Source organism: Echeneis naucrates, chromosome 5 (genome assembly GCF_900963305.1).
Source record: "Echeneis naucrates chromosome 5, fEcheNa1.1, whole genome shotgun sequence".
Lineage (NCBI taxonomy): Eukaryota > Metazoa > Chordata > Actinopteri > Carangiformes > Echeneidae > Echeneis > Echeneis naucrates.
The window spans coordinates 26637961-26653306 of NC_042515.1; the positions used below are offsets into that span (position 1 = coordinate 26637961).

At 38.4% G+C, this 15346-nt stretch overlaps 1 protein-coding gene across 5 annotated transcripts in view; it reads right to left on the reverse strand.

Moving 5' to 3' along the window:
• Positions 1 to 1115: 1115 nt before the first annotated feature.
• The window catches only part of phf2 (PHD finger protein 2), a 39458-nt gene continuing 25227 nt past the window's right edge, over positions 1116 to 15346 (reverse strand). For 2 of the 5 annotated variants that reach the window (XM_029501247.1, XM_029501248.1), the window contains exons 10-22: positions 15215 to 15306; positions 15050 to 15139; positions 13541 to 13885; positions 11604 to 11720; positions 9770 to 9885; positions 9387 to 9565; positions 8821 to 8888; positions 6619 to 6785; positions 5512 to 5825; positions 4645 to 4740; positions 4447 to 4556; positions 4052 to 4364; positions 1116 to 3377 (exon numbers count right to left, since the gene is read on the reverse strand). In XM_029501247.1, coding sequence (XP_029357107.1) covers positions 3289 to 3377; positions 4052 to 4364; positions 4447 to 4556; positions 4645 to 4740; positions 5512 to 5825; positions 6619 to 6785; positions 8821 to 8888; positions 9387 to 9565; positions 9770 to 9885; positions 11604 to 11720; positions 13541 to 13885; positions 15050 to 15139; positions 15215 to 15306 — 2096 coding nt within the window. In that variant the 3' untranslated portion in view covers positions 1116 to 3288. The remainder of the gene's footprint in view (positions 3378 to 4051; positions 4365 to 4446; positions 4557 to 4644; positions 4741 to 5511; positions 5826 to 6618; positions 6786 to 8820; positions 8889 to 9386; positions 9566 to 9769; positions 9886 to 11603; positions 11721 to 13540; positions 13886 to 15049; positions 15140 to 15214; positions 15307 to 15346) is intronic. The other 3 variants (XM_029501251.1, XM_029501249.1, XM_029501250.1) reach the window with 3 other exon arrangements.

The following is a 15346-nucleotide window of genomic DNA, read 5'->3' on the forward strand; positions in this document are numbered from 1 at the left end:
AGTATGGATGAGTGGAAACAATACAATAATGCCAATGCCAATCTGTGCCTTTTGAAAGAAATGTTTTCTTATTTTTGACAAAATACTTTATTGACCTCTTACAAAAAATTTTATTTTCTTAAAACAAGTGAACATCATGTCCAATGTAGGAGGAATAGTTCAATTTAGTTCAAATAGAGTTTGAGATTGTTTGCTCTAAACTGACTGAGTTTACTTTTGTATGTTACACTCACATTTTCCCCAAATAATTTTAGCAACTGCTTGTATGAGGGGGAAACTATATATAGGGTTAGGGTTAGGGTTAAAAAGCAATTAAAACATTAGAAAGATTCTTATTGATTTTTTAGTTTATTTTAGTTTGTTGTTTTTGTGACTTTCCCTTAAAACAATGCCAAAGTAAATCCATTTGACAACGCTTCCTAAAATCATGCTCAATATGAACTTGCTTTCATGTCAGTGTGTGTGAAAACGATTCTGAGAGGACTATTTATGTAATTGTTTCATTCTTTTTCTTGTGTAGTTAACTTACTTTGATATTTGCTAATGTGGAAACAGGTTCACAACCTTTCACAGCCGCACACGCGCAAATAAATCTGATTGAGAAATTAACACCTTGCATATCGACACCATCTAGTGGCACATATTGGCTATTACCTCAGGTCAAGAACATTGAAATCTTTGAATGTGAGACAGGGCATAAACGTGGGGAAAGATTTTTTTTTTTTTTTTTTAACCCAGCAGGTCTTCTTTGAATTTATATGTACATTAAAATTTAGAGCTAATGCTTGGGACAATGAGAGGTCATCCTTGAACAAAAACAATCTGACTACATGAGAGCACTTGTATGTTAATACAGCTTTAATGGTGTTGACTTTGGCTGTGTTTTAATTTACATTGGCTATGACTTGGCTATGGTGGCCCCTAACATCCTGGAAGATGAGATCCCAAAGTGAGATCAAGATCAAGCTGATTTGCCAATGGCTAGAGCTGGTTCCATCTCTGATCAGTGTGGTGCTATGCATGATGAAACTTTTAGGTATGACAATGTGAAGTTGGAAGAAACTGTCACTGCAGAAGCTGTCGCATTGAAAGTGCGAGAGGAACACATTGCAAAGTAGGTTTTCCACAGTAACTGTATTGTAAAAGTAAACAAGGCGGACAATCATATCATTCAACAACAATATGTTTGCTCCTCAGAATTAGCGATTTCTCTGTGTTTTAAAAAAGTGAGCCATGATCTCAAACAGAATTGTTAAATACAGAAAAATATAGATTCAGGTCAAAAAGGATCGAAAATACTTACTAGTACTGTAAATAACAGTAAGGGAAGACAGCTACAACAGATATCATTTACTGTCCTGGCACAGTGGATGCATTTAATAAGTTGGACATACAAAAATAAACCACAACAAAGCAACACACATATTATACAAAATAAAAATCTGAAAATATGTCCCACTGGCAGAGTTTGATCGGAGCGCTTCCTATGAATGAGAAGTGGATGCCTGTTTTACTCGTGCGACTGAAACACTGCTGCTATAGAGAATAGTGTCTTAAACCATGTTCAAAATGTCCTGACCAAAACAAAACAGCATCTACTGAGAAGTATATTATTAAAAATAGCAACATGTTAGAAATTTTGACCATGACATCATGATAACATTGAAACTGAACAAGGACGGGGTGAAGAAAAAAAAAAGCTGTATAACAATATGATCTGGTGTGTAAAATGTTTGTGATGCCTCCCATACAGACACACGCACGCACACACACAAACATCCAAAAAACAAAAGAAAAAGAGGAATAATAAAAACAAACAGATTTTCTGCTATTAGAGATTTCACAAGTTGATGAAATAGTCAAACAAAAACTCTTAAGAATTGTACAAGTATAAAAAAGCTACAAACATTAATAAATTACATCACTGACACATAAACACTTCACAAGGTGCTAGTAAAATAATTCAGAAACCCTCAGGATACTAGAACTCAAACAAGAGGCTGGTCATAGAAACTTGAAGTGTGTTTTTTTCTTTTATATAATTTTTCCTCAAAGCTTCGTCTCTTGTTGAAACAGAATCACAATACAATTAGCTTTGTGTATGTAAGGCCATATGACAATAGATGTTCTATTTCTTCAGTTGTTTTCCAGGCAACACCTTTAAATCTAAGGTGGAAAGGGTTAAAACTGAATCTCTGCTATAAAAAAAACAAAAAACAAAATAAAAGTTCAAATATTAGGACTATATATATATATACATATATGTATATATATATATAATTCATAATTAGCAAAACCTGTAAAAATGTAGAATTAAGCTAAGGAGAAAAGATACAAAAAGTAGTAATTTTAAAGGCTATATACAAGCTACATTCTATATACTGTACTGTGTGAAGCCGTAATAATGCAGAGATGAGCCTAAGTGGTCGGTGATGCCTACGAAAGCAAAAGAAGAGAGAAAGTATCCACATGCAACTGCAGACCTGACATGGATGTGGCTTATCATTAGCTACAGGTCCAAAGTAATGTCAGAAATCCTAGTTTACATGTCCAAACACACACAAACCTGTTCAGCGGTGCCTCTACTTAGTTTTACGTTATCCTATGTTTGACTGCCAGAAACATTCAGATACTGCTGCTGTGAGAGACACAGCATTATTCATGATACACTTTGTGCTTTACAGTTGCTCATTTCCTTTCAATGAGTCCATATGAATAAATAAATATGAGCGCAGGTAGTGCTCTACAAATCTAAGTGTTAAAGTAAAGGGATAAATGCTCAATTTGACTCCAATCAAAGCAGAATATTGGCTGGGAAGGCAGGGAGGACGTGCCTTTTCATTTCAGGGCATCTGTGTTGCAATGATAAGCTGCATCCATATAGTAGGAATTAATGTGTAAAATCCCCGAACCCAGACCAAAGCACATATGCAACTGAGTACATGCAAGGGATACTTTCAAAAATCTTGGAATGACTGCAATGTACTTCTACTTCACGTTTTAGCAACCCCTGATAAACTGACAGCTGTAGTAAAATGAGACATGTTGTCTTAAAAAATATTTATAGGTAGGTTCTGTACACTTTAATATCTGAAAGTTATAAAGTATAAGTAGAGGCAAAAACCTATTTGAGCGATGTTCTTCTTAGAAATTGAAAAAAAAAAAAAAATGCATGATTTTCTTCTCCCATCTCATTTCAGTTTTTTTTCCATGGTTGGCTTTAATCACTATGAGGTTGGGATTTGACCCAGCTCATGAATTCCCAGTCCTACGGCAGTCCACTGCATACTACAGGAGGAGCTTCCCATTTCGATGAATCTTTAAAATCTTTCCAAGTCTTTGTTTGGCAGTTGCCATGCCTTTCTTTAGCCGCTTTGCTGTAAAAAGAGCAAGGAATCAGAGGAAATAAGAGAAGAGTGTTGATGCCTCTGCTGCACTGATGACATATTACACATTTTCTATACGTCCATGTTTGCTAACTGGGTGTCTTCATCTTCTTCTTCAGCTTCTTTAATGTTTTGTTTGTTAACAGTGCTGCTATGACATTGATTTATGACACCGGTCAACACTCGGCAGGACAACATATTTGATTTGATATTCTGCACTCGATCTTGATTTGATGTTTTAGTCTGTCAGTTACAGTGTAGCCCCACCACCTAACCAATCCCCTGCTTTCTCGTCTATTTTCCTCTAAATGTGAGCGTAAGTTAAGAAATTTACATCATGCTGTACAGAACACTTGAAACTAGAGACTGAGAAACTCATTAAGAAAGCATTTCATGAGCTAATAAATCAATGGAGGAGGGTGGACATTTTCCCATTGACATCAATACAATATGACTTCTTTATTCAGCCAGTGGAGTGGTCCCCTAATGGTCATTAGATATGATGAAGGTTTTAGGCTGTTCAGCATTGACTTTAGCAACCTGGACTCACAGTCCACTTTTCCTCACCTATTCCTGGTCCAATTTCAAGATGCTGGGTAAGATTTTCCCTCTGGACTAAGAGTGGGCAGTCTGAGCAGCCTGATATTGCTTTCATCCAAACTCACCTTTGGCGTCCGCTGAGCCCACACGGTCTCCCTTTGTCACGCTGCTGCTGTTGGTGGTACTTGTGGAGTTGGTGCTGTTGTTGGGAGAAGAGATAGATGGTCGCCTATGGCTGAGGAAGACACCTGGCGCCATTGGCTGTGGTCCTCCCAGTGGCTTGACCGTGTTGAATTCATGGTCTGTGATGCTGCCATCTTGGGAGTCAAGATTGTGCTCTGGTGAGCTACTGTCCTGAGAGATTTTTGGGGGCTCCTCAATTACTATTGCTTTCTTTTTGGTGTTTTTCTTCTTCTTTTTTGTTTTCTGTTGCTCCTCCTATTGACACATAATTTTCGTAAGCAACAGCAACAGAGTCTGACAGAGTCTGACTTCGTAAAAATACATCTGACTGACTTACCTGATGAGAAAGCTTTGCTGCCGCTGCAGCCAGTCCCGTCTCTATGGAAGCTACTCGGGCGCCATCTCTTGCCGGCCGCTCGTGTCGAGGTACTGAGGGTCCTACACGGGCTGATATGATATATGAGTGAGAGATATAATGTTTAGAAAAATTGTAATTGATAAAACTGGAAAGTGTACATCATTCTTCAGTATATACCTGTTGGGCTGTATGGAGTGTCATCATTGCTTTTCCGTTTCTTTGATCTAGATTTGAAAACAGGATTATCCTCTTCGGACTCCAACGAAGGGTAAACTAAAAAAAGATAACTAGCATGTAATGCCTGCATGGTTATCAAAGAGAGCATATATAAAATAAAATATTACCTTGTTGAATGTATACAATGTACTAGTCAATCTAAAATGGTGGAAGTTTCCAATGAGGCAGCTGTGAGACAACTTTTGGGTGCCCTGTTTCATCCCTCCGCTCACAGCACAACCATTACAGTCCAGACCTTGTAATATTTGGATCATTGGATGATCAAGATAAAAAATACTCTGTTTACAAAAGAAGAGCTGACTGCCAGCGTATGAGAAACTCGCTGGCCTGGCAAGTTCAGTGCAAGAACATTTGTGATATGAACAACTAATTAGATCCTAATTACAAGTTCAAAAAGGATGTAGAATGACTACTTGGAACTCGTGTTAATGGCTTAATAACAAGCTGGGAGGATCTAAACAGCTGTGTTTGGATTGAGTATCAAAAAAAGAAAAAAAAAAAACTTTCAGAGGAAAAAGATCACAAATTGGACCAGCACAAAAGAGGGCTGATTTTGAGAGAAAGCTTGAAAACAACCATAAATGCTATCATCCTCTCCTAATGAAAAGTTAAAGGCCAAATTTAGATTTACAGACCCATGTGTTATACATTGGGCTCAATCTGTTTTTAACAGCAACCGTTGGTTATTTTCTCATTCCTTTGTTCAAAAATAACGCTGTGACACTGGCCTGTTCTCAGTGAGGTCTATTCATCTGGCATGTCAAACAGATCAGGAACAGGGACAATGAGTCTACTCTTGGTCTTTACCATAGTCTGAGTCCTTGAAGCATGCATCCATGTGATCCTGGTCATCATCGTAATCCAGGCTGTCAATACTGCTGCTTTTCCTGGGTTTCTTTGGGAACCGTTTGGTGGGCCGCTTGCTGTTGTTCCCACCTCCGCCGGTGCCTCCTCCAGCCTTCTTGCTGACTTGGTTTCCGTGTGAGTTGGTCTTCAGCTGGCTATTGTTTTTGGACTGGCTGTTACTCCACGGCTGCTGCAAGCTGTCTGAAGACGACAGGTTGGCCATGGACAGCATGCCCTGAATGGCCTCCTGTGTGCTGGGAGATGCAGGTGGCTGACTGTAAGTACGTCAATAAGAAATACACAACAACACAGCCATTACACAGTGGTCATGATTTCGGCAGAGGTGAAGAGTGTCTAAGAAAATTCATAGAAAAGAAGCTTTGAAGTTGATGTGAATATCACCAGGTATGCCGTTAAGCATCGTCGTCACTAGACAGCTGTGAGTAGAACTGTTGAATTCAAACTTTCTCTTCATCTAAGGAAAATTATTTAACACACCAATTAAGGTATTAGCTATGAGCTGCAAAACTGAGAAAAGACACTAATGGACTGTAGTCACTTCATTCCCTGCTTTCACAAAGTTCCACCTTCAAAACACGGAAACAACTGGAGAAATTTAAATATTTTAGTCAGTGTTTAGCTTATTTGTAGCTTTCAGCGTGGTGGAAACAGACCATCAAGAGCAGAAAAAAAACAGCAAATAGCAAGAGGCAAAGGGAAGAGCCTGAGGCCCCACAGCACTTGATAGATTAACGCTGAGTGAAAGAAGCATTGAAGTTGCACAAGCTGCTAACAGATCAGCATAAATTGTTGCTTTGGTCACAAGTAGATTTTTCAGCTCTGAGCAAAGTTCGAAAGCTCTGCTTTTTCATCTATTCATTTGGTCACTGAATGGGCCATTAACTTTTCAGTGTATAAGCCTCATTAAAGAGGGAAAACCTGTCCAAAGGGGATTCATCCAGAGACTAATTAATGTGCACTGCAGCCTAAGTGAGTGGACATGGCCATTGCTGTTGAAAGAACTGTTAAATTGCAGAAAGGGGATTATGTCTGGGGAGGTAAGTCTACCTGTTGGTACTGTAGTCAATCCCACCAACTTGCTTGCTCGCCTGCAGCAGGTCAAGAATCCCTGCAGCACTGCCACCCTTTTTTTTGACTTTAGAGTTGCGACCTTTGACCTCAGGCTTGGCCTCTGTATCTATATGCAGGGTCTCTTCATCCGAGGAGACGACACTCTGATTCGGGAGGAAGAGGGCAGAATAGTAACAGACATCAATGATTAGGGGTGTGTGGTGTTGCTTCAGAGTGAAATGATGAATAGAGTCTGGAGGGTCTGCGTTTTTGTGTTTTGTAAAGGTTTCATATTATTGTTTCAAAGCTCATTATTACGTGAAGAAGCCCCTAGGGTGGCGGCACGGCAGCACAGTCCGGCTGCCCCACAAGAAGGCCGCAAGTTTGGTTCCCAAGCCTGGGGCCTTTCTGTGCAGAGTTTGCATCTCCCTGTGTCTGCATGGGTTTCTTCCCACATCCAAAGGCATCATGTTTGGCTTAATTGGTGACTAAATTGTCCGTAGGTCTGAGTGTGGCGATGGAGGGTGACCCTGCCCTCGCCCAATGTAAGTGGGGATTGGCTCCAGACCCCCTGCGACCCGGAAACGGTTAAGCAGTAGAAGATGAATGAATTAATCATTGAACCCCCTGGGGGCCATGAAGGAAAAGAGCTCAGTGTTCCTTCCTATTAAACAAATTTTTTCAGATATATGCAGTACGCACATTTTCGGACATGTAGACAAAATGGGTATTAACACACATTTTTTTTTTTTCAGTATCTGAGCTTTAAAGGAGCATGATGCGCTGGTCACACACAAGAGCACTTCAGCCAAAGACTCATTCCCCCAAGGTGCACCACAGAACACCACAGGAAATCATTCCTGCCTGTGGTCATCAGACTATTTAATTCCTCCTTCTGAGTCATTACACAAACTGGACTCAAAGTGCAATAATCACACCCTGCTATACAATATTTCAATTCAGTGCAATTCCTTTTTTAGTGTACACACTATATACTGCTGCTGTGTGCAATTATATTTATTATATTTAATTCCTGTTATACTGAAATATTTTCTCGACACTTAAGATATTCTATACATATTAGCTCTCTTGCATCCCTAATGTACATATTTTCCTCCTTTTTCATCTTAAATGTACATTTCACTTCTGTCTAAATGTTCTGTCAGGAGTACTTGCAACAGAAACAATTTCCCCCCTGGGATTAATAAAGTAATTTTGATTGCAACATAATTTCTATGAACTTCATGCAGCATCATATGTTCCTGCCTGCACCTGTATTGAATAGCCCCTCCTCCCATTCTCTCCCTATTCTACCCAACTTTTCTCTCTCTCTCTCTCTCTCTCCCCCTCAATGCAACTGGTCAAGGCAGATGACCGCCCCCCCTGAGCCTGGTTCTGCTCGAGGTTTCTGCCTCTTAAAGGAAGTTTTTCTTTGCCACTGTCGCCAAGTGCTTGCTCATCGGGGGATCTGTTGGGTCTCTTTAAATAAATTTATAAAGAGTTTGGTCTAGACCTGCTCTATATGTAAAGTGCCTGGATGTAACTTTGTTATGATTTGACGCTATACAAATAAATCTGATTTGATTGCAACTTGTTCTTTTTTAATTGCGTTAGACATTGTGAGAGGATGTAGCTGTCTGTGTGTGTCTCTCTGTCTGAAGCCCCTTTTCTGATGGTCAAAAACCAGCTAAGAGCCACTAAGGTCAGGCTTTAGTCCGTACTTAAGGCGGCTATAATCAGCACTCACCCGTGAATCACATTACTCTGCAGTAAACAAAGGCTTGGTATTCATCAGCTCTTACTCTGATCAGCATCGAGGGAATTCCCTGGTGATCACACAACAGCCACCTGCCCAGCAGAGGACTGTTACACAGTCTTACCATCTCACTTTTAAAAACACACAGACTGAAGTCTCTCACACCAAACCCACACACTTGGACTGGATACACCTGTTTGGTCAATTTACCAGCTCGTAGCTCACAACCTTCCTACCCCAGCAACTGTGTGTGTCTTTTGTAATTATTCTAAGGGCATGTGATGACAACGTTACTCATGGCAGTTGTGTGCATAAGACCCAAGCAGAATTTTGACAGAAAAGGGATTTCACAGTGTACAGTCTAAAACAATGAGATTAAAAAACTGGTCCTGTATTTGGTGCGTTTTTCTGAAGATGAAAACATGAGAAAATGGGTTACGTACCTTTGTTACCAGTGGCTGGAACTTTGGTTTTTTGGCTGGCTGAATGGATTCTCTGATGTCTGACAAAACTGGAGGAAATTCAATCCGTCACTATACAACAGTGCAAATATAAATTGTATCTGAAAACATTGTAATTATTGAAGATGGCCTTCGTATCAATCCCAGATCACTAAAAGATGTGCTTCGAAGGTCAGGAAATCACTACAGAACTAATTTTACTTCTTTTTTTTAACCAAGTAAAGTTGCATAATTTATCAAAACTGCTGTTATTTTGAAAAAAGTTAATTCTGTCACATTGTTGTGCAATGTTAAGGCATTGTAAAGGAATATGTTACAATGGGAAAAAAAAATCACATCATCGGATATCTTTTTCTTTTGCATATTCTGCAACCATTGTACCAAATAAAGCCAAACTGCTTCATGATTCAGAATCACAAAACAATAGAATTCAGAAAAAAAAACTGCTGTAAATCTTAATGATAGATCCTCTGGAAATATTGAGATTTGATTGTCAGCCTGGCTGAAATACACTGAAATACTAAAGCATCAGGTTTTAAAATACTCACAGGACAGATCTCTCTTCACCGTGTTCTTTTTCCGTCTGATGGGAAATTCATCAATTTTTAGCTCCCCCTCATCTGAGACATACTCATACTCGTCTCTCACTGGCTTGGTTTTGTCCTCTTTGAGATTTTGTAATGAACCAAAAACACTTGAGTTGGTATGAGGTTTCAGCGTCTTGGAACTGAGAAGGAAAACCGTAGGTCAATGAGGAAGTGATATGAAGTTCAGCCAGTCACTCACAGTAAGAAGTCCTTGGATATGGTGCTAATTGCTACATAGCTGTATAATTACCATAACACACCACACGAGAAGGTTTGCATGCTGGTCTCTCCAAAGAACCCTTCATGAAACATTCATATGGCAATCACTGATATTCCATACATACCTGAGCATTTTCTTATGAGACACTGTAAAGCTGAATTTGTCTTTATTGCTTGACAGTGGTGTTCTGTCAAACTTGCACTCTTCCTCCATTTTCAGCAAGGAATCTGGTTTACTATTCTGTGAAGACAAGTTAATGTCAAAAAAGAACATGTAAAAACAAATTGACTATGGCATTAAATAACAGGATGACCTTAAATCATTGCTATATCCATGTCTGCCATTTGTACTAAGAATGACATATTGGAAGTGGAAAAAATAATTTCACCATGACAGTAATGCATTGTCTTCAAATAAAGTAAGTATTGCAATGAAGTACAGAGAATCAGCTCTACAAAGTATGTCAGCTGCTTTAGCTCATTGTATTTTTTTGTTTGATATTTAAATATTTTGTTGAATTTGCTGTCTTAAATAGTTTTGTTTTAATGAAAATTAACTCTAGACACCGACTTAAAATGAACTCTTCTTCGCTTTGCTTTAATATGGATTGCTTTATATTTATTGTCTGTGTATTTACTTGTCAGTAAAATATCTCAGCTACATATTTGGCTATCTGGAATTTTTAAGCCCTAATATTAGTTAAGGCCTAGCTTATCTAAAATGTATGTAGAAAATACATCACCTGATGCCTTTCTATCAAAAACATTAACTTTATGTACTGATCTTATTCATATTCCCATATGTTTGAGTAAATGAATTTGAAATGAAATGAACTCAACCAACATCAAATTTTTACACATCACTGATCCCTTATACTTGGAGGATAATAAAAGCTTTAATTAGACAAGAGATTTTTAGACAAAACAAAGTGAAATCAAATACAGACTATCAAAATTCATAAGGGCGTTTGTCATGAGACTTAGAAATTACTTCTTTTTCAGAAGAACTGGATGGATTAAATTTGATGACCAGAAAAACATTACTTCTCAAAAGTTCAAAATCATCAAGTTAATCTCTGTAGATGATTTACGCTTTGGACATTTTGTGGCTCACTGTAAACTAAACTAAATCTACTGAAGCAAACAGCTGCCATGGAAGTCAGACATCAGACATTAAGTGACATCCAAGAATACAAATGTTCAAATATCCACTCTTCAACTGTCTCCAAAATTAAAGGCATGTGACAACACAGAGGGATCTGTTGGGTCTCTTTAAATAGTTTTAATCGAGAGTTTGGTCTAGACCTGCTCTATATGTAAAGTTCAATTTTTTTACTGTACATTAATGTATAGTAAAAAAAAAGTAAATATCAGATTTATTATTTTTTGGCACAGTGTGCACTGAGGGGCTGCAAACTGAGCTTTTGTGGTTTTGATGCTGAGTGAAGATGAGGTCTACAGTAACCTTGGTTAACAGCTACTCCCTCTGAAAATGTTTGGCCTTATGTGACGGAGCGCCTGGATGCAGAGACAAAGAGAGAAAAGCTTGACATTGAATTTTCCATGACACGAAAGCACTTTAATGTCTTCTGTTGACCCAAATGCTATTCATTGCCTCCCCATGCTGACTAGAAATAATGACACAAAGAATTTATTGTAGAAGACAAGGACATATGGAAATGGTGTAATTTTAAATCGGGTAAACTCTGGATGTTTCTGGAGCATCCTTGATGAACTGCAGGCCTGAAATGTGCAGCTTGGGCCGCATCAGAGCTGATTGCTTTGATGTGAAATCACTCCTGAATGAGTACCCATTTGCCTGTTGAGATTTCAGTGTCGAGACTTCTGTTAAAAGCAACTTTCATTGGTTGGAATGTTGAACACATTGTGATAGTGTTAACTTTTAGTAAAAAAAATAAAAAAAAAAAATAAAAAACTTGACCTCTGAAATGATCTTACCTTATACTTCCACTTTGCTTCAGTCTTGTTCTTATTCTGCTCTCTGATTTCAAACTTCTCCACATTGTTCTGCTTTGATATTTCCTTCTCTGCCGGACTGAGGACATTCTTCACAGCCTGACCAACAGGTACATTTAAAGAGTCACAATTCACAAAAAAAAAAAAATAATAAAAAAAAAAAACAAAAAAAAACAAAACAAACATTTGCTGAAGCTTTTCTGAATATACAGATTTTTCCCCCCCCACTTTCTGCTGTAAGGGTTAGGATGAGGATAACTAGGCACAGAGAGCCTGTTTTAGAGTGTTGGGGTGTGTGACAGTACAGTGCTGTGAAAAAGTCACTCATAGCCATTTCAGATCAAGTAAACTTAAATATATGTTTATAAAATAAGTAAACACAAAATGTAGTTTTAAGTGCCAATTTTATTTATTAAGGGGGGGGGGAGAAAAAGAAAAAGAAAAAAAAAAAAAAAAAGAAAAAAAAAAAAGCCATCTGAACCTACATGGCCCATGTGAAAGAGCAATTGCCCCCTAAACCTAATAACTGGTTGAACCACCTTTAGCAGCAGCAGCAACTGCAGTCAAGCGTTTGCGATAACTGGCAATGAGTCTTTTACATCACGATGGAGGAATTTTGGCCCACTCTTCTTTGCAGAATTGTTTTTAAATCAGCCACATTGGAGGGTTTCCGAGCATGAACCGCCTTTTTAAGGTCATGCCACAGCATCTCAGTTAGGTCCAGTTTTGGACTTTGACTAGGCCACTCCAAAAGCCTCATTTTGTTTTGTTTTTTTAAAGCCATTCAGAAGTGGACTTGCTGGTGTGCTTTGGATCATTGTCCTGCTGCAAAGTGCACTTCAGCTCGAGGTCACCAACTGATGGGCAGACATTCTCCTTCAGGATTTGTTGGTAGAGAGCAGAGTTCATGGTTTCTTCAGTCACAGCAAGACATCTAGGTCCTAAAGCAGCCCCAAACCATGACACTACCACCACCATGTTTCACTGTTGGCATGATGTTTTTTTAAATAAAATGCTGTGTTCATTTTACACCAGATGTAACGGGATGCACTCCTTCCAAGAAGTTCAACTTTTGCTTCATCAGTCCACAGAATATTTTCCCAAAAGCTTTGGGGATCATCAAGATGTTTTTTGGCAAAGTGAGACAAGCCTTTATGTTCTTCTTTGTCAGCAGTGGTCTCTTATGGTTGAGTCATGAACACTGACCTCTACTGAGGCAAGTGAAGCCTGCAGTTGTTTAGATGTTGTTGTGGGCTCCTTTGTGACCTCTTGGATCAGTCGTCACTGTGTTCTTGGGGTAATTTTATATGTCGGCCACTCCTGGGAAGGTTCACCTCTGTACCATGCTTTCTCCATTTGTGGATAACAGCTCTCACCTTGGTTCGCTGGAGTCCCAAAGATTTAGAAATGGCTTTGTAATCTTTTCCAGACGAAGACATGCCAATTGTTTTTTCTTCTTATCTGCTCCTGAAGTTCTTTGGATCACAGCATGATGTCTTGAGTTCCATATGGCCTACTTCACCTTATCAGACAGGTTCTATTTAAGTGATCTTTTGATTTGAAAGGTCTGGCAGCAATCAGGTCTGGGTGTGGCTATGAAATTGAACTCAGCTTTCCACAATAATATGATTAATCACAGTTATCTCATCATTTAACAAGGGGGGGAATTACTTTTTCACACAGGATCATGTAGGTTTGGATAGTATTTTTCTCTTAACAAATAATATCATCACAGAAAAACTGCATTTTATGTTTATTTGGTTTATCTTTGTTTAATATTTAAATTTGTTTGATGATCTGAAACAGTTGAGTGTGGCACACATGCAAAAAAGTAAGAAATCAGGAAGGTGACAAATACTTTTTCACAGAACTATACAATAAACCATTCACTCATATTCTATGCAGCACAATTTGCTCACCTTTATCTTTTTTGGCTGGTCCATTTTACTCAAGATGTCCTTTGCATGAGACTCGAGTGCAGCAAAGCTCGATGGTTTAGGAGGGGGTGATGACTCTTTTGCCTTCTTTGCTTTCTTCTTGCCTCCTTCCTTGACCTTCGGTACCTTTGGGGGCTTGGGGGCCTTAGGTATCTTCAGGGGTTTGGGAGGCCTGGGAGGTTTGGGGGCTTTCTTTCTAGCTTTCTCTCTGCTGGGCGAGGGGACTTGGGCCGGGGAAACAGGCTCCTCAGGCTCAGAGTGAGCGGATGGCGGCTCTTCCACCGGAATTTTAATGCTGGGCTCAATCCTAATGGCTTTAGTTGCATTCTAGGAATGAAGGCAGGAACATGTGAGACTGCCTTTGATGAAACATGACAATGATGAGAAAAGCTGTACTTACCATGAACTGAAAAAAATAAATAAATAAATAAATAAAATAAAAAAAAAAAACAATAGCAATTTTGCTATCAAATAACAATAATCAATATATCATGTGTTATTATTCAGAGTTTAAAGTGGTTTTATTTAAGTTTTTGTACGTTCTTAAGTTTAGATGTTCCATAAAAAACGGAAGACAGTTGAATCATTTCTTGCAGCCTATCAAACTAACCCTAACCCTAACCCTAATCAAATTTGATTTTAATGGTAACATTAAAACAAGTTGTCATTCCAAAAACCAGGGAGAGACTCAGTGTCAAGCTCATACTGCATCCAAATTAATGCATAGAATACAAATATTTTCTCATTTTGCAGCTAAAAAACATTTTAAGTCAGCAGTATTGTAACTTTGATGTAATTGTCACTTTTTGATTGCACACTTCATGGAGGTGACCTGATAAATGATGCAGATCACATTAAAGGGGTAAATTCAGGGATGTTTAACAATGACTTTCCATAATGCCGTGACATTGCACAGTTTTCCACTAATTGTTTTGTTTGAGTCCAACCCCGGACCATCTGCTGAAGGTCATTCCCATCTCTCCCTCATTCCCTCACTCTCTCACTCTAGTTATTTCACTTGTTCAATTTTTTTAAATGTCAATGTTTTACCTTGATACAAATACAAAAATAGGAGAGAAAACCTCACTCTCGTCACGTCACAACAGCGCATGGACCAAATTTGCGCTCTTTGCATACAAAGAGGCACAAAAGCGCTGAGGTGGGGTATGCTTGTAACACAAGAGGAAGAGCAATTAGAAATTAGCAACTAGCCCTAACCCTAACGTTAACCCATCTCTTCATATTCTCTATATGATTAATATTTCTTGCACATTGTCCCCTATTTATTAAAAAATAATAATCATATAAAGAAATTAAATAGATAAAGGGAGAAGAACAGAGCATTTCAAATAATCCTTTGCATTTTACACCAGGAGTCTCTAATTGTAATACAATTTGATGAAACTTTGAATTGAGTTGAGTAATCTGTTTTCTTTTCTTTTTCTTTTTACTTCAGAAACGTCACTGAAAGTAAAAATAAATCCAAAATACCTCTGACAGTCTGATCTCTTTGGCAAGATCTTTAATGAGCTGTGATGGTTTCATGTTTTCTGGAAGCTCATCTTCATGCTCCAAGAGGGCCTGGTATGAGGAAAACAAATTATCAGTAAATCTATTCTAACACCAGACAACAGCACACATATAATGTGACAATACCTGTTTTTTAGTCCAAGCTCTGAAGGCTCCATTGATGATTTTGGCACCGTGTATCAGATATGGAGCTGGCTGTTTATTTGCTTTATGTAAACCTATAGAAGAAGAAATTCAAATGTTATCATGAAATCAACT